We start from the raw sequence: 22,285 nt of genomic DNA on the forward strand, positions 1-22,285 counted from the left end.
TTAGGCCATTAACTTTTAAATGCATCATTGTGCATCAATATGAGGAGAGTCTCTGCATGAAAGAACCGGGACTGGCAGATCAACGTGCTTCTGCATTTCTCTCCGATACAGTAGGAAACTAAACTAAATGTGGAGGATTTTATCTTTGACAAGATAAATTACAGGTCAGTGTACGTGACAGGACACGTGTAACTAAGCGACATAGAGCAACCGTTAAAGACGCTATTTTATGATGTGATCGTATGTTCCAAAACTTGTCTACACTTCTGTTACACACTCAAAAATATGTACTTTTTCTTCACAAAAACAGTACATACTTTTAGGTCATAGTATAAGTAGGCGAATTGAGACGCAGCAAGACAAAATGTGAAGAGCGTGGGTCCCCAAGATGCATAAACTCTACAGGTCCAGAGGAGAATCAAAGGTAATCAATTAAGGTAAAAGGGGTGGAGCCAACTTAGTTCAAAGCTGTACAAAATGGCAAAGCCAAGCACTGGTGTATGTTGAGGTGTTTGAGTCACAGTTTTTTAGTATGGGATTCCTGAAAGGTGTGTTAGTGTTGGTTTTGGTAGTTGCATTTGATCTGCCTGATGTCTGGGGAAGTTTGAGGTACAGTCCTAGTCCAAGAAGCATGGGGCCTAAATCAGATCCAGCTTCCAGAAGTCCTGGCCTTTCTCCTCTAGGCCTCTGGAACCCTTTGCAAGTGGCTTCTCAGTTTCAGAGTCCTTTGGGTCCTGACTTCAAAAGCCTTGCGCAGGAGCCTTTTGGCCTTCAGGAGAAGCAGCTGTTGCAGGGTCCAGTGAAGCCTTTGGATTGGAGGTATCCCATCGTTCCCGAGGTGCAGAGCGAGTTGGCGGTGGACTTCCAGTTGAGGCAACCCGTGACTCCCAGCAGCGTAGCGGTTCAATGCGGCGAGAACCGGGTTCTCGTAGAGGTCCAGCAGGACTTTTTCAGCAATGGTCAGTTGATCCAGCCAACTGGCCTGTCTTTAGGTGGATGTCCTGTTGTTGGTCAGGATCCTGGGTCAAGAGTGCTCATCTTTGAGTATGAATTACAGGACTGCAACAGTGTGCTGATGGTAAGAACTCCTACATCTTAATGGGTTATTTTGTTGTGTCAGAGGATAGTCCAAATCTTGCAAGGAAACCGTTTACTTGGTTGTCAAAATGCTATGTGATGGCAGCTAGGACAATTTATTTTAATGTGGAAATCCTGAATTTACTACTTGCCTTGACATAACCCTGCAAACCAACAACATTTTGATGCTTTTATTTAGGAGGTATTCCACTATTGCACCGAGCACGTTCCCATTCATATCAACTGAGGGCAATGTCTTGGTATGTGAAGTCTGTGGGATGACCCTCTTGGTAACCACAATCTTTTTACAGATGAATGAGGAAGAGCTTGTCTACACCTTCTCTCTTACCTACACCCCTGAGGCACTTGCAGGTACTCCGATTACCCGGGCCGATGGTGCAATTGTTGGTGTTCAATGCCATTATCAAAGGTAAGTGCTCTGACTTTCTGCTCTGCTTTTTGTGCAACTGGGAGACCATTTAATGGGTATTTTCATTAACCGCAGGCTTCAGAATGTAAGCAGTGATGCCTTGAGGCCAACATGGCTCCCTTATGCCTCATCGGAGGCTGGTCAAGAAGTCTTGCTGTTCTCCCTGAAGATCATGATGGGTTGGTACAGGTTTTTTTCGTTCTATAAAATAAATCTTTACCCTTACTATTGTGGCTGTGCCTAAAATCTATATATATGTGTTTTTTTTAACTTTTTGTAGACGATTGGTCCTTTCAGAGGCCTTCATACTCCTATTTCCTGGGTGGCGTTATTAACATCGAGGCATCTGTGATGCAGTACAATCATGTGCCTCTGCGTGTGTTTGTGGACCGCTGTGTGGCCACTCAAGTACCTGATGTGAACTCCCTTCCAAGATATTCCTTCATTGAGAATCATGGGTAAGGTCATGGCCATTGATTGTGACAACAGTGGTTTAAAAAAGCAACTTAATCCTGTACAGAGTCATGGTTAAGGTCTAGTTGCTTGATGGTCTACAGTTGACATTCATGAGTTGCTCTTTGTGTTTGCTTTGTCGTCAGGTGTTTTGTGGATGCCAAAACTACAGCTTCCAGCTCCCGCTTCATACCTCGGTCCCAGGTTGACAAGATCCAGTTCCAGCTGGAGGCGTTTATGTTCCAGGAGGGCAGCAGTCCTTCTGTATGTATTACGAATATCATGAGTTAATTTGATTTCCCTTACAATCTGCTTTGGTTTTGTGACTTGTCTGTCATCCTTGCAGATCTACATAACCTGTATTCTGAAGGCAACTATTGCTTCTGCACCCAGTGACGCTCAGCGCAAGTCCTGTTCCTTTGCCAATGGGTATGTTGGTTTTATTTTATTTTTTTATGATGACTTTGCTCATATTGGAGGTTCCATGTCTTTGTCTTTTTGCAGGTGGTTTGCTGCTGATGGTAATGACCAAGTTTGTGGTTGCTGTGACTCAACATGTGGTCCTGATGGTGAATTTGCTGCTTCTCCCTATGGAGGTTGGTAGCGTTTGCTCTTTCTAAGGTTGCTTTGTTTTCAAGTGCTCTAACTTGGCTCTCTCCTTTCTAGGCATTCAGTGGGAAGGCAAGGCCTCACTTGGTCCTGTAATGGTTCAAGGGCAAAAGAGAGCTTAATAAAACTGACAAACCAATCCTTGCTTGTTTCTGACTTGTCATTTTGCTTCATGTCTGGTATAAAATATTTTAAATTGGGCAAGAAGTGCCTCATTCTGCTGATGTGGTGAAAGTGATGGTCCTACTGTACCGTTTCAAGTCCCATATACCATCCAACCGTAGGGTCCCAGAAGTTTAGAACTTTCTCCATAGGTAATCTTAAATTTAGCATTTTAAATGCAGCTACTATAAGCTCCAAGGTTAATTGGTATATGCTTTTGAAGCCATCAGATTGCATGTTTAGTTTAACAGCAGAAATCCTAATGTCAAACATACATGATGCTCTTAAGAATTTGAGTAGCAAATAATTCTAAAACCCCTATGCAGGGAACACCTTGTCCCATAAGCATTGCTGTTGTAATGGATTTGTTGTTCTCCCTATTGTATTACTGTGCTCTAAAAGTTTGTATATGAATATTGTGATGCTTAATACTTATAATAAACTTTATCCTAAGTTTGATCACTAAGCCCTTGTGGTAATAAAAAAACTAAACACCCCATCCCCTCTCTCTGGGATCTGTATTTATGAATATTGAATCTATCATTTCTACTTTGGTTCTTTTTAGATTACATTAAGTTTCTGTCATGCACAAGTTTGTAAAATTGTGAACGTTGATTAAAATTTAGTCTTCCGGTGTTCTCATTTGCTAATGCAGTGGTTTTCAGTCCTAAGCTGAGTCAAAAATCAAGAACTTCCCTATTATGTTGTAAATAAATGGCCAAAATGCATAAAACGTTGTCTCTTTTTAGTTGAAAAAATGGTGTCATGTAAATGTCCGCTCAATGGTTGCATCCGAAACCACATACTCTATTGAGTAGGTACTAAATTTGAATTAGTAATTAAACTAATGATCGTTGCGACAGAAGTGAATCAATCAAAACTAACTTTAGCTGGAAAATATCTTTATTCAAGAACCGCTATAAAGCCTAAACAATCTTTGTTATCTTAAATTATCAGTTTTTCACTGTAAAGCCGCTTTGAAACAATCTACATTGTTAAAAGCGCTATATAAATGATGACTTGACTTGACAACCTTTTAAAAGGATGTTCTGTGTACTATGATTGTGTGCGTAGTATGAATGAAATCCACATATACTACATCCAGGATGTTGTCATGTGCCGTGTGACCTTCCAGCATCAGTTGTTGCTTCACTGCCATTCACAAATCCTTTCCTGATGCCTCATGGGATAGTAAAGTGTCCATCGTATGCACACTTCAGAATCTCGCCGGAAGTAGTAGATCATCCAGGTACTTTTTGCCTACTCTTTTATCAGTACTGCAAATTCGAACATACTACTTTCGCCAACTATATAGTAGGGGAGTATGCGATTTCGTATACAACCCTTTTATTAAATAAGAGAGACTGACCCTGCATCTCAATGTCCATACTATTTATCCTAAACAGTAAGAGAGAATAAAATAACTGTGTCCCACAGCATAGTATGTTGAAAAGAGTATGCCAGAAGTCTCCGGATGACTATTTCTGATTGATTTTCTATGTGTGGATCCGTGCTCACTATAACGGCTAATATTGCCCACAACCCATTGCGCTTTGGAGGAGGATTCAGTTCAGAAATACAAACACGATTTAAAAGTGTTGAGAAAACTACAAAACATGGCGGATGTGCACGACCGATGGTTAAGTAGAGAGGTTTATAAAGGGGTTTGGGTGACCAATAATCAACATTAAAGCTGATTAAAATAGTTATGTAATATTATCTGTGTTATATTTCATCTGCAACAACAATGTAAACTTTTTTATAAAGATCTGTTAGGCCATTAACTTTTAAATATATCATTGTTCATCAATATGAGGAGAGTCTCTGCATGAAAGACCCGGGACTGGCAGATCAACGTGCTTCTGCATTTCTCTCCGATACAGTAGGAAACTAAACTAAATGTGGAGGATTTTATATTTGACAAGATAAATTACAGGTCAGTGTACGTGACAGGACACTTGTAACTAAGCGACATAGAGCAACCGTTAAAGATGATATTTTATGATGTGATAGTATGTTCCAAAGCTTGTCTACACTTCTGTTACACACTCAAAAGTATGTACTTTTTCTTCACAAAAACAGTACATACTTTTAGGTCATAGTATAAGTAGGCGAATTGAGACGCATCAAGACAAAATGTGAAGAGCGTGGGTCCCCAAGATGCATAAACTCTACAGGTCCAGAGGAGAATCAAAGGTAATCAATTAAGGTAAAAGGGGTGGAGCCAACTTAGTTCAAAGCTGTACAAAATGGCAAAGCCAAGCACTGGTGTATGTTGAGGTGTTTGAGTCAAAGTGTTTTAGTATGGGATTCCTGAAAGGTGTGTTAGTGTTGGTCTTGGTAGTTGCATTTGATCTGCCTGATGTCTGGGGAAGTTTGAGGTACAGTCAAAGTCCAAGAAGTATGGGGCCTAAATCAGATCCAGCTTCCAGAAGTCCTGGCCTTTCTCCTCTAGGCCTCTGGAACCCTTTGCAAGTGGCTTCTCAGTTTCAGAGTCCTTTGGGTCCCGAAAGCCTTGCGCAGGAGCCTTTTGGCCTTCAGGAGAAGCAGCTGTTACAGGGTCCATTGAAGCCTTTGGATTGGAGGTATCCCATTGTTCCCGAGGTGCAGAGCGAGTTGGCGGTGGACTTCCAGTTGAGGCAACCCGTGACTCCCAGCAGTGTAGCGGTTCAATGCGGCGAGAACCGGGTTCTCGTAGAGGTCCAGCAGGACTTTTTCAGCAATGGCCAGTTGATCCAGCCAACTGGCCTGTCTTTAGGTGGATGTCCTGTTGTTGGTCAGGATCCTGGGTCAAGAGTGCTCATCTTTGAGTATGAATTACAGGACTGCAACAGTGTGCTGATGGTAAGAACTCATACATCTTAATGGGTTATTTTGGTGTGGCAGAGGATAGTCCAAATCTTTCAAGGAAACGCTGTTTACTTGGTTGTCAAAATGCTATGCCATGGCAGCTGGCCATCTATTTGAATGTCGAAATCCTGAATTTACTACTTGCCTTTAAATAACCCTGCAAACCAACAACATTTTGATGCTCTTATTTAGGAGTTATTGCACCGAGCACGTGCCCATTCATATCAACTGAGGGCACTGTCTTGGTATGTGAAGTCTGTGGGATGACCCTCTTGGTAACCACAATCTTTTTGCAGATGAATGAGGAAGAGCTTGTCTACACCTTCTCTCTTACCTACACCCCTGAGGCGCTTGCAGGTACTCCGATTACCCGGGCCGATGGTGCAATTGTTGGTGTTCAATGCCATTATCAAAGGTAAGTGCTCTCTGACTTTCTGCTCTGCTGCCTGTGCAACTGGGAGACCATTTAATGGGTATTTTCATGAACCGCAGGCTTCAGAATGTAAGCAGTGATGCCTTGAGGCCAACATGGGTCCCTTATGCCTCATCAGAGGCTGGTCAAGAAGTCTTGCTGTTCTCCCTGAAGATCATGATGGGTTGGTACAGGTTTTTTCTTTCTATAAAATAAATCTTTACCCTTGCTATTGTGGCTGTGCCTAAAATCTATGTTTTTTTTTTTGTAGACGATTGGTCCTATCAGAGGCCTTCATACTCCTATTTCCTGGGTGGCGTTATTAACATCGAGGCATCTGTGATGCAGTACAATCATGTGCCTCTGCGTGTGTTTGTGGACCGCTGTGTGGCCACTCAAGTACCTGATGTGAACTCCCTTCCAAGATATTCCTTCATTGAGAATCATGGGTAAGGTCATGGCCATTGATTGTGACGACAGTGGTTTAAAAAAGCAACTTAATCTGGTACGGAGTCATGGTTAAGGTCTAGTTGCCTGATGGTCTACAGTTGACATTCATGAGTTGCTCTTTGTGATTGCTTTGTCGTCAGGTGTTTTGTGGATGCCAAAACTACAGCTTCCAGCTCCCGCTTCATGCCTCGGTCCCAGGTTGACAAGATCCAGTTCCAGCTGGAGGCGTTTATGTTCCAGGAGGGCAGCAGTCCTTCTGTATGTGTTATGAATATCATGAGTTAATTTGATTTTCTCTTACAATCTGCTTTGGTTTTGTGACTTGTCTGTCATCCTTGCAGATCTACATAACCTGTATTCTGAAAGCAACTATTGCTTCTGCACCCAGTGACACTCAGCGCAAGTCCTGTTCCTTTGCCAATGGGTATGTTGGTTTTATTTTATTTTTTTTAAGCTGACTTTGCTCATATTGGAGGCTCCATGTCTTTGTCTTTTTGCAGGTGGTTTGCTGCTGATGGGAATGACCAAGTTTGTGGTTGCTGTGACTCAACATGTGGTCCTGATGGTGAATTTGATGCTTCTCCCTATGGAGGTTGGTAGCGTTTGCTCTTTCTAAGGTTGCTTTGTTTTCAAGTGCTCTAACTTGGCTCTCTTCTTTCCAGGCATTCAGTGGGAAGGCAAGGCCTCACTTGGTCCTGTAATGGTTCAAGGGCAAAAGAGAGCTTCTTAATAAAACTGACAAACCAATCCTTGCTTGTTTCTGACTTGTCATTTTGCTTCATGTCTAGTATAAAATATTTTAAATTGGGCAAGAAGTGCCTCATTCTGCTGATGTGGTGAAAGTGATGGTCCTACTGTACCTTTTCAAGTCCCATATACCATCCAACCATAGGGTCCCAGAAGTTTAGAACTTTCTCCATAGGTAATCTTAAATTGAGCATTTTAAATACAGCTACTATAAGCTGCAAGGTTAATTGGTATATGCTTTTGAAGCCATCAGTTTGCATTGCATGTTTAGTTTAACAGCAGAAATCCTAATGTCAAACATACATGATGCTCTTAAGAATTTGAGTAGCAAATAATTCTAAAACCCCTATGCAGGGAACACCTTGTCCCATAAGCATTGCTGTTGTAATGAATTTTTTGTTCTCCCTATTGTATTACTGTGCTCTCAAAGTTTGTATATGAATATTGTGATGCTTAATACTTATAATAAACTCTATCTGAAGTTTGATCACTAAGCCCTTGTGGTAATAAAAAAACTAAACACCCCATCCCCTCTCTCTGGGATCTGTATTTATGAAAATTGAATCTATCATTTCTACTTGGGTTCTTTTTAGATTACAGTAAGTTTCCGTCTTGCACAAGTTTGTAAAATTGTGAATGTTGATTAAAATTTAGTCTTCCGGTGTTCTCATTTGCTAATGCAGTGGTTTTCAGTCCTAAGCTGTGTCAGAAATCAAGAACTTCCCTATTATGTTGTAAATAAATGGCCAAAATGCATAAAACGTTCTTTTTAGTTGAAAAAATGGTGTCATGTAAATGTCCGCTCAATGGTTGCATCCGAAACCACATACTCTATTGAGTAGGTACTAAATTTGAATTAGTAATTAAACTAATAATCGTTGCGACAAGTGAATCAATCAAAACTAACTTTAGCTGGAAAATATCTTTATTCAAGAACCGCTATAAAGCCAAAACAATCTTTGTTACCTTAAATTACCAGTTTTTCACTGTAAAGCCGCTTTGAAACAATCTACATTGTTAAAAGCGCTATTTAAATGAAGATGACTTGACAACCTCTTAAAAGGATGTTCTGTGTAGTATGATTGTGTGCGTAGTATGAATGAAATCCATATATACTAAATCCACCATGTTGTCATGTGTCGTGTGACCTTCCAGCATCAGTTGTTGCTTCACTGCCATTCACAAATCCTTTCCTGATGCCTCATGGGATAGTAAAGTGTCCATCGTATGCACACTTCAGAATCTCGCCGGAAGTAGTAGATCATCCAGGTACTTTTTGCCTACTCTTTTATCAGTACTGCAAATTCGAACATACTACTTTCGCCAACTATATAGTAGGGGAGTATGTGATTTCGTATACAACCCTTTTATCAAATAAGAGAGACTGATCCTGCATCTCAATGTCCATACTATTTATCCTAAACAGTAAGAGAGAATAAAATAACTGTGTCCCACAGCATAGTATGTTGAAAAGAGTATGCCAGAAGCCTCCGGATGGTCTACTATTTCTGGTTGATTTTCTATGTGTGGATCCGTGCTCACTATAACGGCTAATATTGCCCACAACCCATTGCGCTTTGGAGGAGGATTCAGTTCAGAAATACAAACACGATTTAAAAGTGTTGAAAAAACTACAAAACATGACGGATGTGCACGACCGATGGTTAAGTAGAGAGGTTTATAAAGGGGTTTGGGTGACCATAATCAACATTAAAGCTGATTAAAATAGTTATGTAATATTATCTGTGTTATATTTCATCTGCAACAACAATGTAAACTTTTATAAAGATCTGTTAGGCCATTAACTTTTAAATGCATCATTGTTCATCAATATGAGGAGAGTCTCTGCATGAAAGACCCGGGACTGGCAGATCAACGTGCTTCTGCATTTCTCTCCGATACAGTAGGAAACTAAACTAAATGTGGAGGATTTTATCTTTGACAAGATAAATTACAGGTCAGTGTACGTGACAGGACACGTGTAACTAAGCGACAGAGAGCAACCGTTAAATATGATATTTTATGATGTGATAGTATGTTCCAAAGCTTGTCTACACTTCTGTTACACACTCAAAAATATGTACTTTTTCTTCACAAAAACAGTACATACTTTTAGGTCATAGTATAAGTAGGCGAATTGAGACACAGCAAGACAAAATGTGAAGAGCATGGGTCCCCAAGATGCATAAACTCTACAGGTCCAGAGGAGAATCAAAGGTAATCAATTGAGGTAAAAGGGGTGGAGCCAACTTAGTTCAAAGCTGTACAAAATGGCAAAGCCAAGCACTGGTGTATGTTGAGGTGTTTGAGTCAAAGTGTTTTAGTATGGGATTCCTGAAAGGTGTGTTAGTGTTGGTTTTGGTAGTTGCATTTGATCTGCCTGATGTCTGGGGAAGTTTGAGGTACAGTCAAAGTCCAAGAAGTATGGGGCCAAAATCAGATCCAGCTTCCAGAAGTCCTGGCCTTTCTCCTCTAGGCCTCTGGAACCCTTTACAAGTGGTTACTCAGTTTCAGAGTCCTTTGGGTCCCGAAAGCCTTGCACAAGAGCCTTTTGGCCTTCAGGAGAAGCAGCTGTTGCAGGGTCCAGTGAAGCCTTTGGATTGGAGGTAACCCATCATTCCCGAGGTGCAGAGCGAGTTGGCGGTGGACTTCCAGTTGAGGCAACCCGTGACTCCCAGCAGCGTAGCGGTTCAATGCGGCGAGAACCGGGTTCTCGTAGAGGTCCAGCAGGACTTTTTCAGCAATGGTCAGTTGATCCAGCCATCTGGCCTGTCTTTAGGTGGATGTCCTGTTGTTGGTCAGGATCCTGGGTCAAGAGTGCTCATCTTTGAGTATGAATTACAGGACTGCAACAGTGTGCTGATGGTAAGAACTCCTACATCTTAATGGGTTATTTTGTTGTGGCAGAGGATAGTCAAAATCTTAAGGAAACTCCGTTTACTTGGTTGTCAAAATGCTATGCGATGGCAGCTAGGACCATTTATTTGAATGTGGAAATCCTTAATTTACTTCTTGCCTTTAACTAACCCTGCAAACCAACAACATTTTGATGCTTTTATTTAGGAGTTATTCCACTATTGCACCGAGCACGTTCCCATTCATATCAACTGAGGCCACTGTCTTGGTATGTGAAGTCTGTGGGATGACCCTCTTGGTAACCACGATCTTTTTACAGATGAATGAGGAGGAGCTTGTCTACACCTTCTCTCTTACCTACACCCCTGAGGCACTTGCAGGTACTCCGATTACCCGGGCCGATGGTGCAATTGTTGGTGTTCAATGCCATTATCAAAGGTAAGTGCTCTGACTTTCTGCTCTGCTGCCTGTGCAACTGGGAGACCATTTAATGGTTATTTTTTATAAACTGTAGGCTTCAGAATGTAAGCAGTGATGCCTTGAGGCCAACATGGCTCCCGTATGCCTCATCAGAGGCTGGTCAAGAAGTCTTGCTGTTCTCCCTGAAGATCATGATGGGTTGGTACAGGTTTTTTTCTTTCTATAAAATAAATCTTTACCCTTACTATTGTGGCTGTGCCTAAAATCTATATACATGTAATTTTTTTACTTTTTGTAGACGATTGGTCCTATCAGAGGCCTTCATACTCCTATTTCCTGGGTGGCGTTATTAACATCGAGGCATCTGTGATGCAGTACAATCATGTGCCTTTGCGTGTGTTTGTGGACCGCTGTGTGGCCACTCAAGTACCTGATGTGAACTCCCTTCCAAGATATTCCTTCATTGAGAATCATGGGTAAGGTCATGGCCATTGATTGTGACGACAGTGGTTTAAAAAAGCAACTTAATCCTGTACAGAGTCATGGTTAAGGTCTAGTTGCTTGATGGTCTACAGTTGACATTCATGAGTTGCTCTTTCTGATTGCTTTGTCGTCAGGTGTTTTGTGGATGCCAAAACTACAGCTTCCAGCTCCCGCTTCATGCCTCGGTCCCAGGTTGACAAGATCCACTTCCAGCTGGAGGCGTTTATGTTCCAGGAGGGCAGCAGTCCTTCTGTATGTATTACGGATATCATGAGTTAATTTGATTTCTCTTACAATCTGCTTTGGTTTTGTGACTTGTCTGTCATCCTTGCAGATCTACATAACCTGTATTCTGAAGGCAACGATTGCTTCTGCACCCAGTGACGCTCAGCGCAAGTCCTGTTCCTTTGCCAATGGGTATGTTGAGTTTATTTTTTAAGCTGACTTTGCTCATATTGGAGGTTCCATGACTGTCTTTTTGCAGGTGGTTTGCTGCTGATGGTAATGACCAAGTTTGTGGTTGCTGTGACTCAACATGTGGTCCTGATGGTGAATTTGCTGCTTCTTCCTATGGAGGTTGGTAGGGTTTACTCTTTCTAAGGTTGTTTTTTATTCAAGTCTCTAACTTGGCTCTTTTCTTTCTAGGCATTCAGTGGGAAGGCAAGGCCTCACTTGGTCCTGTAATGGTTCAAGGGCAAAAGAGAGCTTCTTAATAAAACTGACAAACCAATCCTTGTTCCTGTTGTCAATTTGATTCATGACCATTTTAACATTTTTTTTAAAATTGGGCAAAAAGTGCCTCATTCTGCTGATGTGGTGAAGTGATGGTCCTACTGTACCTTTTCAAGTCCCATATACCATAGGGTTCCAGTAGTTTAAAACTTACTCCATAGGTAATCTTAAATTGAGCATTTTAAATGCAGCTACTATAAGCTCCAATGTTAATTGGTATATGCTTTTGAAGCCATCAGTTTACATTACATGTTTAGCTTAACAGCAGAATTCCTGATGAGAAACATCCATTATGCTCTGAAGAATTTTGCAAATAATTCTAAAACCTCTCTGCAGGGAACACCTTGTCCCATAAGCATTGCTGATGTAATGGACTTGTTCTCCAAATTGTATTACTGTGCTCAAAGTTTGTATATGAATATTATGATGCTTTACTTATAATAAACTTTATCTGATGTTTGATCTCTAAGCCCTTTTGGTTATACTAAACACCCTGGACCCTGCCACCTCTCTCTGGGATCTGTATTTATGAATCTCTAGTCTATCATTTCAACTCGGGTTCTTTTTAGATTACAGTAAGGTTCTGTCGTGCACAAGCATGTTTGTAAAATTTTGAATGTAGATTAAAATTTAGTCGTATTGACTTTCCAGTGTTCTCATTTGCTAATGCAGTGGTTTTCAGTTCTGAGCTGTCAGAAATCAAGTACTTTACTTCTATGGAGTATAGAAATATGGTATGCCAAAATGTGTGAATACATAGTATTTGAAAAACAGTAGGTCACAAGTCCATGAATTACTTATTACTTCTGTGAAAATTCTGAAGTGTGCGTTCAATGGACACTTCACTCTCCCATGAGGCAAGGGGAGAGGATTTACGAATACCAGTAAAGCGACACAACTGTTGCTGGTAGGTCACAAGACAATAACATGGAAGATAGTCTGTCTGATTTTCATACTATAGAGGATCATTTTTTTTTATGGTCGCAAAGTAAATTTGAATGTAGTACCTACTCAGACAGTAGTGATTTCAGAAGCTGATTTTTGAGCGCTGGTCCTTGGGACTCACAAATCTGCAAATTTTCTGTGTCTTCCTTTTTGAATCAGGCTTGTTAAATTCATCAGTTCAGTTAAAGGAGTTATTGGCTAATGATCTAAGTGTAGGTTATGTATACACAACAATGTACTAAAAATGGAAAGATTTTCTATTTTGAAAAGTTTCGCTTACAAACAACATTGTCTAAACAATCCCCGTTCACATGGATCCGTGAAAATGACTAAAAACACTGCATTCTGCTTCCAGGCCAGTAGTTGGCAATGACACTTTGTAAAGAAGCACTATGCTCCTATAGACTGAACACGTAATACGCATGCGCATAACTTCACAGTTTTAACATATTTGAGTTTTTGTTGTTTACACAAAGAAAGTAATGGTATCTTTTTCAAAAACTTGCACTTTGAAACCCGTTTTTAAATGTTTGTGTTTTTAGCCCTCCAAAACTCTGTGGTTATGTAAATAAATGGCCAAAATGCATAAAACGTTGTCTGTTTTTAGTTGAAAATAGTGTCATGTAAATGTCCACTCAATGGCTGCATCCGAAATCACATATTCTGAGTAGGTACTTATTTTGAATTAGTAATTACTAAACAACTTCTAAAAAGTATGTGCTGTGTAGTATGAATGTAATCCATATATACTACATCCACGATGTTGTCATGTGTCATGTGACCTTCCAGCATCAGTTGTTGCTTCACTGCCATTCACAAATCCTCTTCTGAGGCCTCATGGGATAGTAAAGTGTCCATCGTATGCACACTTCAGAATCTCGCTGGAAGTAGTAGATCATCCAGGTACTTTTTGCCTACTCTTTTATCAGTACTGCAAATTCGAACACACTTCTTTTGTCAAATATTGTTTTTCCCCAACTATATAGAAGGGAAGTATGCGATTTCGGATACAACCCTTTTATTAAATAAGAGAGACTGACCCTGCGTCTCAATCTCCATACTATTTATCCTAAACAGTATGAGAGATTAAAATAACTGTGTCCCAAAGCATAGTATGTTGAAAAGAGTATGCCAGAAGTCTCCGGATGGTCTACTATTTCTGGTCGATTTTCTATGTGTGGATCCGTGCTCACTATAATGGCTAATATTGCCCACAACCCATTGCGCTTTGGAGGAGGATTCAGTTCAGAAATACAAACACGATTTAAAAGTGTTGAGAAAACTACAAAACATGGCGGATGTGCACGACCGATGGTTAAGTAGAGAGGTTTATAAAGGGGTTTGGGTGACCAATAATCAACATTAAAGCTGATTAAAATAGTTATGTGATATTATCTGTGTTATATTTAATCTGCAACAACAATGTAAACTTTTATAAAGATCTGTTAGGCCATTAACTTTTAAATGCATCATTGTGCATCAATATGAGGAGAGTCTCTGCATGAAAGACCCGGGACTGGCAGATCAACGTGCTTCTGCATTTCAGTTTAGGTGACAGGACACATATAACTAAGCGACAGAAAGCAACCATTAAAGACGCTATTTTTTGATGTGATCGTATGTTCCAAAGCTTGTCTACACTTCTGTTACACACTCAAAAGTATGTACTTTTTCTTCACAAAAACAGTACATTGTTTTAAGTCATAGTATAAGTAGGCGAATTGAGACGCAGCAAGACAAAATGTGAAGAGCGTGGGTCCCCAAGATGCATAAACTCTACAGGTCCAGAGGAGAATCAAAGGTAATCAATTAAGGTAAAAGGGGTGGAGCCAACTTAGTTCAAAGCTGTACAAAATAGCAAAGCCAAGCACTGGTGTATGTTGAGGTGTTTGAGTCAAAGTTTTTTAGGATGGGATTCCTGAAAGGTGTGTTAGTGTTGGTTTTGGTAGTTGCATTTGATCTGCCTGATGTCTGGGGAAGTTTGAGGTACAGTCAAAGTCCAAGAAGTATGGGGCCAAAATCAGATCCAGCTTCCAGAAGTCCTGGTCTTTCTCCTCTAGGCCTCTGGAACCCTTTGCAAGTGGCTTCTCAGTTTCAGAGTCCTTTGGGTCCCGAAAGCCTTGCACAGGAGCCTTTTGGCCTTCAGGAGAAGCAGCTGTTGCAGGGTCCAGTGAAGCCTTTGGATTGGAGGTATCCCATCGTTCCCGAGGTGCAGAGCGAGTTGGCGGTGGACTTCCAGTTGAGGCAACCCGTGACTCCCAGCAGTGTAGCGGTTCAATGCGGCGAGAACCGGGTTCTCGTAGAGGTCCAGCAGGACTTTTTTAGCAATGGTCAGTTGATCCAGCCAACTGGCCTGTCTTTAGGTGGATGTCCTGTTGTTGGTCAGGATCCTGGGTCAAAAGTGCTCATCTTTGAGTATGAATTACAGGACTGCAACAGTGTGCTGATGGTAAGAACTCATAAATCTTAATGGGTTATTTTGTTGTGGCAGAGGATAGTCCAAATCTTTCAAGAAAACTGTTTACTTGGTTGTCAAAATGCTATGCCATGGCAGCTAGGACCATTTATTTGAATGTGGAAATCCTGAATTTACTACTTGCCTTTAAATAACCCTGCAAACCAACAACATTTTGATGCTTTTATTTAGGAGGTATTCCACTATTGCACCGAGCATGTTCCCATTCATATCAACTGAGGGCACTGTCTTGGTATGTAAAGTCTGTGGGATGACCCTCTTGGTAACCACAATCTTTTTACAGATGAATGAGGAGGAGCTTGTCTACACCTTCTCTCTTACCTACACCCCTGAGGCGCTTGCAGGTACTCCGATTACCCGGGCTGATGGTGCAATTGTTGGTGTTCAATGCCATTATCAAAGGTAAGTGCTCTCTGACTTTCTGCTCTGCTGTTTGTGCAACTGGGAGACCATTTAATGGGTATTTTTTTATAAACCGTAGGCTTCAGAATGTAAGCAGTGATGCCTTGAGGCCAACATGGGTCCCTTATGCCTCATCAGAGGCTGGTCAAGAAGTCTTGCTGTTCTCCCTGAAGATCATGATGGGTTGGTACAGGTTTTTTTTCTTTCTATAAAATAAATCTTTACCCCTACTATTGTGGCTGTGCCTAAAATCTATATATGTAATTTTTTTTTACTTTTTGTAGACGATTGGTCCTATCAGAGGCCTTCATACTCCTATTTCCTGGGTGGCGTTATTAACAGAGGCATCTGTGATGCAGTACAATCATGTGCCTCTGCGTGTGTTTGTGGACCGCTGTGTGGCCACTCAAGTACCTGATGTGAACTCCCTTCCAATATATTCCTTCATTGAGAATCATGGGTAAGGTCATGGCCATTGATTGTGACGACAGTGGTTTTAAAAAAGCAACTTAATCCTGTACAGAGTCATGGTTAAGGTCTAGTTGCTTGATGGTCTACAGTTGACATTCATGAGTTGCTCTTTGTGATTGCTTTGTCGTCAGGTGTTTTGTGGATGCCAAAACTACAGCTTCCAGCTCCCGCTTCATGCCTCGGTCTCAGGTTGACAAGATCCAGTTCCAGCTGGAGGCGTTTATGTTCCAGGAGGGCAGCAGTCCTTCTGTATGTGTTACGAATATCATGAGTTAATTTGATTTCTCTTACAATCTGATTTGGTTTTGGGACTTGTCTGTCATCCTTGCAGATCTACATAACCTGTATTCTGAAGGCAACTATTGCTTCTGCACCCAGTGACGCTCAGCGCAATTCCTGTTCCTTTGCCAATGGGTATGTTGGTTTTATTTTATTTTTTATGCTGACTTTGCTTATATTGGAGGTTTCATGTCTTTGTCTTTTTGCAGGTGGTTTGCTGCTGATGGTAATGACCAAGTTTGTGGTTGCTGTGACTCAACATGTGGTCCTGATGGTGAATTTGCTGCTTCTCCCTATGGAGGTTGGTAGCGTTTGCTCTTTCTAAGGTTGCTTTGTTTTCAAGTGCTCTAACTTGGCTCTCTTCTTTCCAGGCATTCAGTGGGAAGGCAAGGCCTCACTTGGTCCTGTAATGGTTCAAGGGCAAAAGAGAGCTTCTTAATAAACCTGACAAACCAATCCTTGCTTGTTTCTGACGTGTCATTTTGCTTCATGTATGGTATAAAAGATTTTAAATTGGGCAAAAAGTGCCTCATTCTGCTGATGTGGTGAAAGTGATGGTCCTACTGTACCTTTTCAAGTCCCATATACCATCCAACCATTGGGTCCCAGTAGTTTAGAACCTTCTCCATAGGTAATCTTAAATTGAGCATTTTAAATAAGCTCCATGGTTAATTGGTATATGCTTTTGAAGCCATCAATTTACATTACATGTTTAGTTTAACAGCAGAAATCCTAATGTCAAACATACATGATGCTCTTAAGAATTTGAGTAGCAAATAATTCTAAAACCTCTATGCAGGGAGCACCTTGTCCCATAAGGATTGCTGTAGTAATGGATTTGTTGTTCTCCCTATTGTATTACTGTGCTCAAAGTTTGTATATGAATAGTGTGGTGCTTAATACTTATAATAAACTTTATCTGAAGTTTGATCACTAAGCCCTTGTGGTAATAAAAAAACTAAACACCCCATCCCCTCTCTCTGGGATCTGTATTTATGAATATTGAATCTATCATTTCTTCTTGGGTTCTTTTTAGATTACAGTAAGTTTCCGTCATGCACAAGTTTGTAAAATTGTGAATGTTGATTAAAATTTAGTCTTCCAGTGTTCTCATTTGCTAATGCAGTGGTTTTCAGTCCTAAGCTGTGTCAGAAATCAAGTACTTCCCTATTATGTTGTAAATAAATGGCCAAAATGCATAAAACGTTGTCTCTTTTTAGTTGAAAATGGTGTCATGTAAATGTCCGCTCAATGGTTGCATCCGAAACCACATACTCTATTGAGTAGGTACTAAATTTGAATTAGTAATTAAACTAATGATCGTTGCGACAAGTGAATCAATCAAAACTAACTTTAGCTGGAAAATATCTTTATTCAAGAACCGCTATAAAGCCTAAACAATCTTTGTTACCTTAAATTATCAGTTTTTCACTGTAAAGCCGCTTTGAAACAATCTACATTGTTAAAAGCGCTATATAAATGACTTGACTTGACAACCTTTTAAAAGGATGTTCTGTGTAGTATGATTGTGTGCGTAGTATGAATGAAATCCACATATACTACATCCACGATGTTGTCATGTGCCGTGTGACCTTCCAGCATCAGTTGTTGCTTCACTGCCATTCACAAATCCTTTCCTGATGCCTCATGGGATAGTAAAGTGTCCATTGTATGCACACTTCAGAATCTCGCTGGAAGTAGTAGATCATCCAGGTACTTTTTGTCTCTTTTATCAGTACTGTAAATTCGAACATACTTCTTTCGCCAACTATATAGTAGGGAAGTATGCAATTTCGTATACAACCCTTTATCAAATAAGAGAGACTGACCCTGCATCTCAATGTCCATACTATTTATCCTAAACAGTAAGAGAGAATAAAATAACTGTGTCCCACAGCATAGTATGTTGAAAAGAGTATGCCAGAAGTCTCCGGATGACTATTTCTGATTGATTTTCTATGTGTGGATCCGTGCTCACTATAATGGCTAATATTGCCCACAACCTATTGCGTTTTGGAGGAGGATTCAGTTCAGAAATACAAACACGATTTAAAAGTGTTGAGAAAACTACAAAACATGACGGATGTGCACGACCGATGGTTAAGCAGAGAGGTTTAGATAAAGGGATTTGGGTGACCAATAATCAACATTTAAACTGATTAAAATAGTTATGTAATGTTATCCGTGTTATATTTAATCTGCAACAACAATGTAAACTTTTATTAAGATCTGTTAGGCCATTAACTTTTAAATGCATCATTGTGCATCAATATGAGGAGAGTCTCTGCATGAAAGACCCGGGACTGGCAGATCAACGTGCTTCTGCATTTCTCTCCGATACAGTAGGAAACTAAACTAAATTTGGAGGATTTTATCTTTGACAAGATAAATTACAGGTCAGTGTACGTGACAGGACACGTGTAACTAAGCGACAGAGAGCAACCATTAAAGACGCTATTTTATGATGTGATCGTATGTTCCAAAGCTTGTCTACACTTCTGTTACACACTCAAAAATATGTACTTTTTCTTCACAAAAACAGTACATACTTTTAGGTCATAGTATAAGTAGGCGAATTGAGACGCAGCAAGACAAAATGTGAAGAGCGTGGGTCCTCAAGATGCATAAACTCTACAGGTCCAGAGGAGAATCAAAGGTAATCAATTAAGGTAAAAGGGGTGGAGCCAACTTAGTTCAAAGCTGTACAAAATAGCAAAGCCAAGCATTGGTGTATGTTGAGGTGTTTGAGTCACAGTTTTTTTAGTATGGGATTCCTGAAAGGTGTGTTAGTGTTGGTTGTGGTAGTTGCATTTGATCTGCCTGATGTCTGGGGAAGTTTGAGGTACAGTCCTAGTCCAAGAAGCATGGGGCCTAAATCAGATCCAGCTTCCAGAAGTCCTGGCCTTTCTCCTCTAGGCCTCTGGAACCCTTTGCAAGTGGCTTCTCAGTTTCAGAGTCCTTTGGGTCCTGACTTCAAAAGCCTTGCGCAGGAGCCTTTTGGCCTTCAGGAGAAGCAGCTGTTGCAGGGTCCAGTGAAGCCTTTGGATTGGAGGTATCCCATTGTTCCCGAGGTGCAGAGCGAGTTGGCGGTGGACTTCCAGCTGAGGCAACCCGTGACTCCCAGCAGCGTAGCGGTTCAATGCGGCGAGAACCGGGTTCTCGTAGAGGTCCAGCAGGACTTTTTCAGCAATGGTCAGTTGATCCAGCCAACTGGCCTGTCTTTAGGTGGATGTCCTGTTGTTGGTCAGGATCCTGGGTCAAGAGTGCTCATCTTTGAGTATGAATTACAGGACTGCAACAGTGTGCTGATGGTAAGAACTCCTACATCTTAATGGGTTATTTTGGTGTGGCGGAGGATAGTCCAAATCTTTCAAGGAAATGTCGTCTACTTGGTTGTCAATTGCAATGCCATGGCAGCTGGCCATTTATTTGAATGTCGAAATCCTGAATTTACAACTTGCCTTTAAATAACCCTGCAAACCAACAGCATTTTGATGCTCTTATTTAGGAGTTATTGCACCGAGCACGTGCCCATTCATATCAACTGAGGGCACTGTCTTGGTATGTGAAGTCTGTGGGATGACCCTCTTGGTAACCACAATCTTTTTGCAGATGAATGAGGAAGAGCTTGTCTACACCTTCTCTCTTACCTACACTCCTGAGGCGCTTGCAGGTACTCCGATTACCCGGGCCGATGGTGCAATTGTTGGTGTTCAATGCCATTATCAAAGGTAAGCGATCTCTGTGACTTTCTGCTCTGCTGCCTGTGCAACTGGGAGACCATTTAATGGGTATTTTCATGAACCGCAGGCTTCAGAATGTTAGCAGTGATGCCTTGAGGCCAACATGGCTCCCTTATGCCTCATCAGAGGCTGGTCAAGAAGTCTTGCTGTTCTCCCTGAAGATCATGATGGGTTGGTACAGGTTTTTTCTTTCAATAAAAGATCTTTACCCTTGCTTTTGTGGCTGTGCTATATATATATATATATATATATATATATATATATATATATAAAAAATAAATAATCTCTTTTTTTGTAGACGATTGGTCCTATCAGAGGCCTTCATACTCCTATTTCCTGGGTGGCGTTATTAACATTGAGGCATCTGTGATGCAGTACAATCATGTGCCTCTGCGTGTGTTTGTGGACCGCTGTGTGGCCACTCAAGTACCTGATGTGAACTCCCTTCCAAGATATTCCTTCATTGAGAATCATGGGTAAGGTCATGGCCCTTGATCTGGTAGGACTGTTCAAGTTGCTTTTTGTAGCCACTTTGTCACAGACTCATGGGTAAGGTCTTGTTGCTTGGTTTTGTATTTGACATTCGAGTTACTCTTTGTGATTGCTTTGTCATCAGGTGTTTTGTGGATGCCAAAACTACAGCTTCCAGCTCCCGCTTCATGCCTCGGTCCCAGGTTGACAAGATCCAGTTCCAGCTGGAGGCGTTTATGTTCCAGGAGGGCAGCAGTCCTTCTGTATGTATTACGGATATCATGAGTTAATTTGATTTCTCTTACAATCTGCTTTGGTTGTGTGACTTGTCTGTCATCCTTGCAGATCTACATAACCTGTATTCTGAAGGCAACCATTGCTTCTGCACCCAGTGACGCTCAGCACAAGTCCTGTTCCTTTGCCAATGGGTATGTTGGGTTTATTTTTTAAGCTGACTTTGCTCATGTTGGAGGTTCCATGACTGTCTTTTTGCAGGTGGTTTGCTGCTGATGGTAATGACCAAGTTTGTGGTTGCTGTGACTCAACATGTGGTCCTGATGGTGAATTTGCTGCTTCTTCCTATGGAGGTTGGTAGGGTTTACTCTTTTCTAAGGTTGTTTTTTTATTCAAGTCTCTAACTTGGCTCTCTTCTTTCTAGGCATTCAGTGGGAAGGCAAGGCCTCACTTGGTCCTGTAATGGTTCAAGGGCAAAAGAGAGCTTCTTAATAAACCTGACAAACCAATCCTTGTTCCTGTTGTCATTTTGCTTCATGACCATTTTAACATATTTTAAATTGGGCAAAAAGTGCCTCATTCTGCTGATGTGGTGAAGTGATGGTCCTACTGTACCTTTTCAAGTCCCATACAACCATAGGGTTCCAGTAGTTTAAAACTTACTCCATAGGTAATCTTAAATTGAGCATTTTAAATGCAGCTACTATAAGCTCCAATGTTAATTGGTATATGCTTTTGAAGCCATCAGTTTACATTACATGTTTAGTTTAACAGCAGAATTGCTGATGAGAAAAACATCCATTATGCTCTGAAGAATTTTGCAAATAATTCTAAAACCTCTCTGCAGGGAACACCTTGTCCCATAAGCATTGCTGATGTAATGGACTTGTTCTCCAAATTGTATTACTGTGCTCAAAGTTTGTATATGAATATTATGATGCTTTACTTATAATAAACTTTATCTGATGTTTGATCTCTAAGCCCTTTTGGTTATACTAAACACCCTGGACCCTGCCCCCTCTCTCTGGGATCTGTATTTATGAATCTCTAGTCTATCATTTCAACTCGGGTTCTTTTTAGATTACAGTAAGGTTCTGTCGTGCACAAGCATGTTTGTAAAATTTTGAATGTAGATTAAAATTTAGTCGTATTGACTTTCCAGTGTTCTCATTTGCTAATGCAGTGGTTTTCAGTTCTGAGCTGTCAGAAATCAAGTACTTTACTTCTATGGAGTATAGAAATATGGTATGCCAAAATGTGTGAATACATAGTATTTGAAAAACAGTAGGTCACAAGTCCATGAATTACTTATTACTTCTGTGAAAATTCTGAAGTGTGCGTTCAATGGACACTTCACTCTCCCATGAGGCAAGGGGAGAGGATTTACGAATACCAGTAAAGCGACACAACTGTTGCTGGTAGGTCACAAGACAATAACATGGAAGATAGTCTGTCTGATTTTCATACTATAGAGGATCATTTTTTTTTATGGTCGCAAAGTAAATTTGAATGTAGTACCTATTCAGACAGTAGTGATTTCAGAAGCTGATTTTTGAGCGCTGGTCCTTGGGACTCACAAATCT

The 22,285-nt window shown here is 40.8% G+C and overlaps 4 protein-coding genes across 8 annotated transcripts; all 4 read left to right on the forward strand.

The window, feature by feature from the left end:
- Positions 1 to 401: 401 nt before the first annotated feature.
- LOC307008987 (zona pellucida sperm-binding protein 3-like) lies at positions 402 to 7,945 on the forward strand. 3 transcript variants are annotated; one of them, XM_079632356.1, is made up of 8 exons: positions 402 to 1,078; positions 1,389 to 1,507; positions 1,583 to 1,686; positions 1,788 to 1,965; positions 2,107 to 2,224; positions 2,307 to 2,389; positions 2,465 to 2,556; positions 2,627 to 3,374. In XM_079632356.1, the coding sequence occupies exons 1-8, from the start codon at positions 533 to 535 to the stop codon at positions 2,689 to 2,691; spliced, it is 1,305 nt and encodes a 434-aa protein (XP_079488482.1). In that variant the 5' UTR covers positions 402 to 532; the 3' UTR covers positions 2,692 to 3,374. The 3 variants fall into 3 exon arrangements, with proteins under 3 accessions (XP_079488482.1, XP_079488481.1, XP_079488483.1); XM_079632355.1 differs by lacking the exons at positions 1,389 to 1,507; positions 1,583 to 1,686; positions 1,788 to 1,965; ... (2 more) ...; positions 2,465 to 2,556; positions 2,627 to 3,374 and adding exons at positions 5,878 to 5,996; positions 6,074 to 6,177; positions 6,265 to 6,442; ... (2 more) ...; positions 6,944 to 7,035; positions 7,106 to 7,189 and having other exon boundaries at positions 523 to 1,078; XM_079632357.1 differs by lacking the exons at positions 402 to 1,078; positions 1,389 to 1,507; positions 1,583 to 1,686; ... (3 more) ...; positions 2,465 to 2,556; positions 2,627 to 3,374 and adding exons at positions 4,927 to 5,575; positions 5,878 to 5,996; positions 6,074 to 6,177; ... (3 more) ...; positions 6,944 to 7,035; positions 7,106 to 7,945.
- A 1,497-nt stretch (positions 7,946 to 9,442) lies between these two features.
- LOC307008997 (zona pellucida sperm-binding protein 3-like) lies at positions 9,443 to 12,304 on the forward strand. Of its 2 annotated transcripts, none has more exons than XM_079632369.1 (8): positions 9,443 to 10,055; positions 10,366 to 10,484; positions 10,561 to 10,664; positions 10,765 to 10,942; positions 11,084 to 11,201; positions 11,284 to 11,366; positions 11,434 to 11,525; positions 11,595 to 12,304. In XM_079632369.1, exons 1-8 carry the CDS (start codon positions 10,053 to 10,055, stop codon positions 11,660 to 11,662), a joined length of 765 nt encoding a protein of 254 aa, XP_079488495.1. In that variant the 5' UTR covers positions 9,443 to 10,052; the 3' UTR covers positions 11,663 to 12,304. The 2 variants fall into 2 exon arrangements, with proteins under 2 accessions (XP_079488495.1, XP_079488494.1); XM_079632368.1 differs by having other exon boundaries at positions 9,451 to 10,055; positions 10,254 to 10,484; positions 11,595 to 12,149.
- Positions 12,305 to 14,470: 2,166 nt separating this feature from the next.
- On the forward strand, positions 14,471 to 17,454 carry LOC307008998 (zona pellucida sperm-binding protein 3-like). Of its 2 annotated transcripts, XM_079632371.1 has the most exons (9): positions 14,504 to 14,612; positions 14,687 to 15,075; positions 15,386 to 15,504; positions 15,584 to 15,687; positions 15,789 to 15,964; positions 16,107 to 16,224; positions 16,307 to 16,389; positions 16,464 to 16,555; positions 16,626 to 17,452. In XM_079632371.1, exons 5-9 carry the CDS (start codon positions 15,858 to 15,860, stop codon positions 16,691 to 16,693), a joined length of 468 nt encoding a protein of 155 aa, XP_079488497.1. In that variant the 5' UTR covers positions 14,504 to 14,612; positions 14,687 to 15,075; positions 15,386 to 15,504; positions 15,584 to 15,687; positions 15,789 to 15,857; the 3' UTR covers positions 16,694 to 17,452. The 2 variants fall into 2 exon arrangements, with proteins under 2 accessions (XP_079488496.1, XP_079488497.1); XM_079632370.1 differs by having other exon boundaries at positions 14,471 to 15,075; positions 16,626 to 17,454.
- Positions 17,455 to 18,843: 1,389 nt separating this feature from the next.
- On the forward strand, positions 18,844 to 21,853 carry LOC307009691 (zona pellucida sperm-binding protein 3-like). Its single transcript, XM_079633636.1, has 8 exons — positions 18,844 to 19,565; positions 19,867 to 19,985; positions 20,065 to 20,168; positions 20,296 to 20,473; positions 20,614 to 20,731; positions 20,814 to 20,896; positions 20,964 to 21,055; positions 21,127 to 21,853. The coding sequence occupies exons 1-8, from the start codon at positions 18,987 to 18,989 to the stop codon at positions 21,192 to 21,194; spliced, it is 1,341 nt and encodes a 446-aa protein (XP_079489762.1). The 5' UTR covers positions 18,844 to 18,986; the 3' UTR covers positions 21,195 to 21,853.
- Positions 21,854 to 22,285: the final 432 nt, after the last annotated feature.

Source organism: Phoxinus phoxinus (assembly GCF_949152265.1).
Source record: "Phoxinus phoxinus genome assembly, chromosome: 13".
NCBI lineage: Eukaryota > Metazoa > Chordata > Actinopteri > Cypriniformes > Leuciscidae > Phoxinus > Phoxinus phoxinus.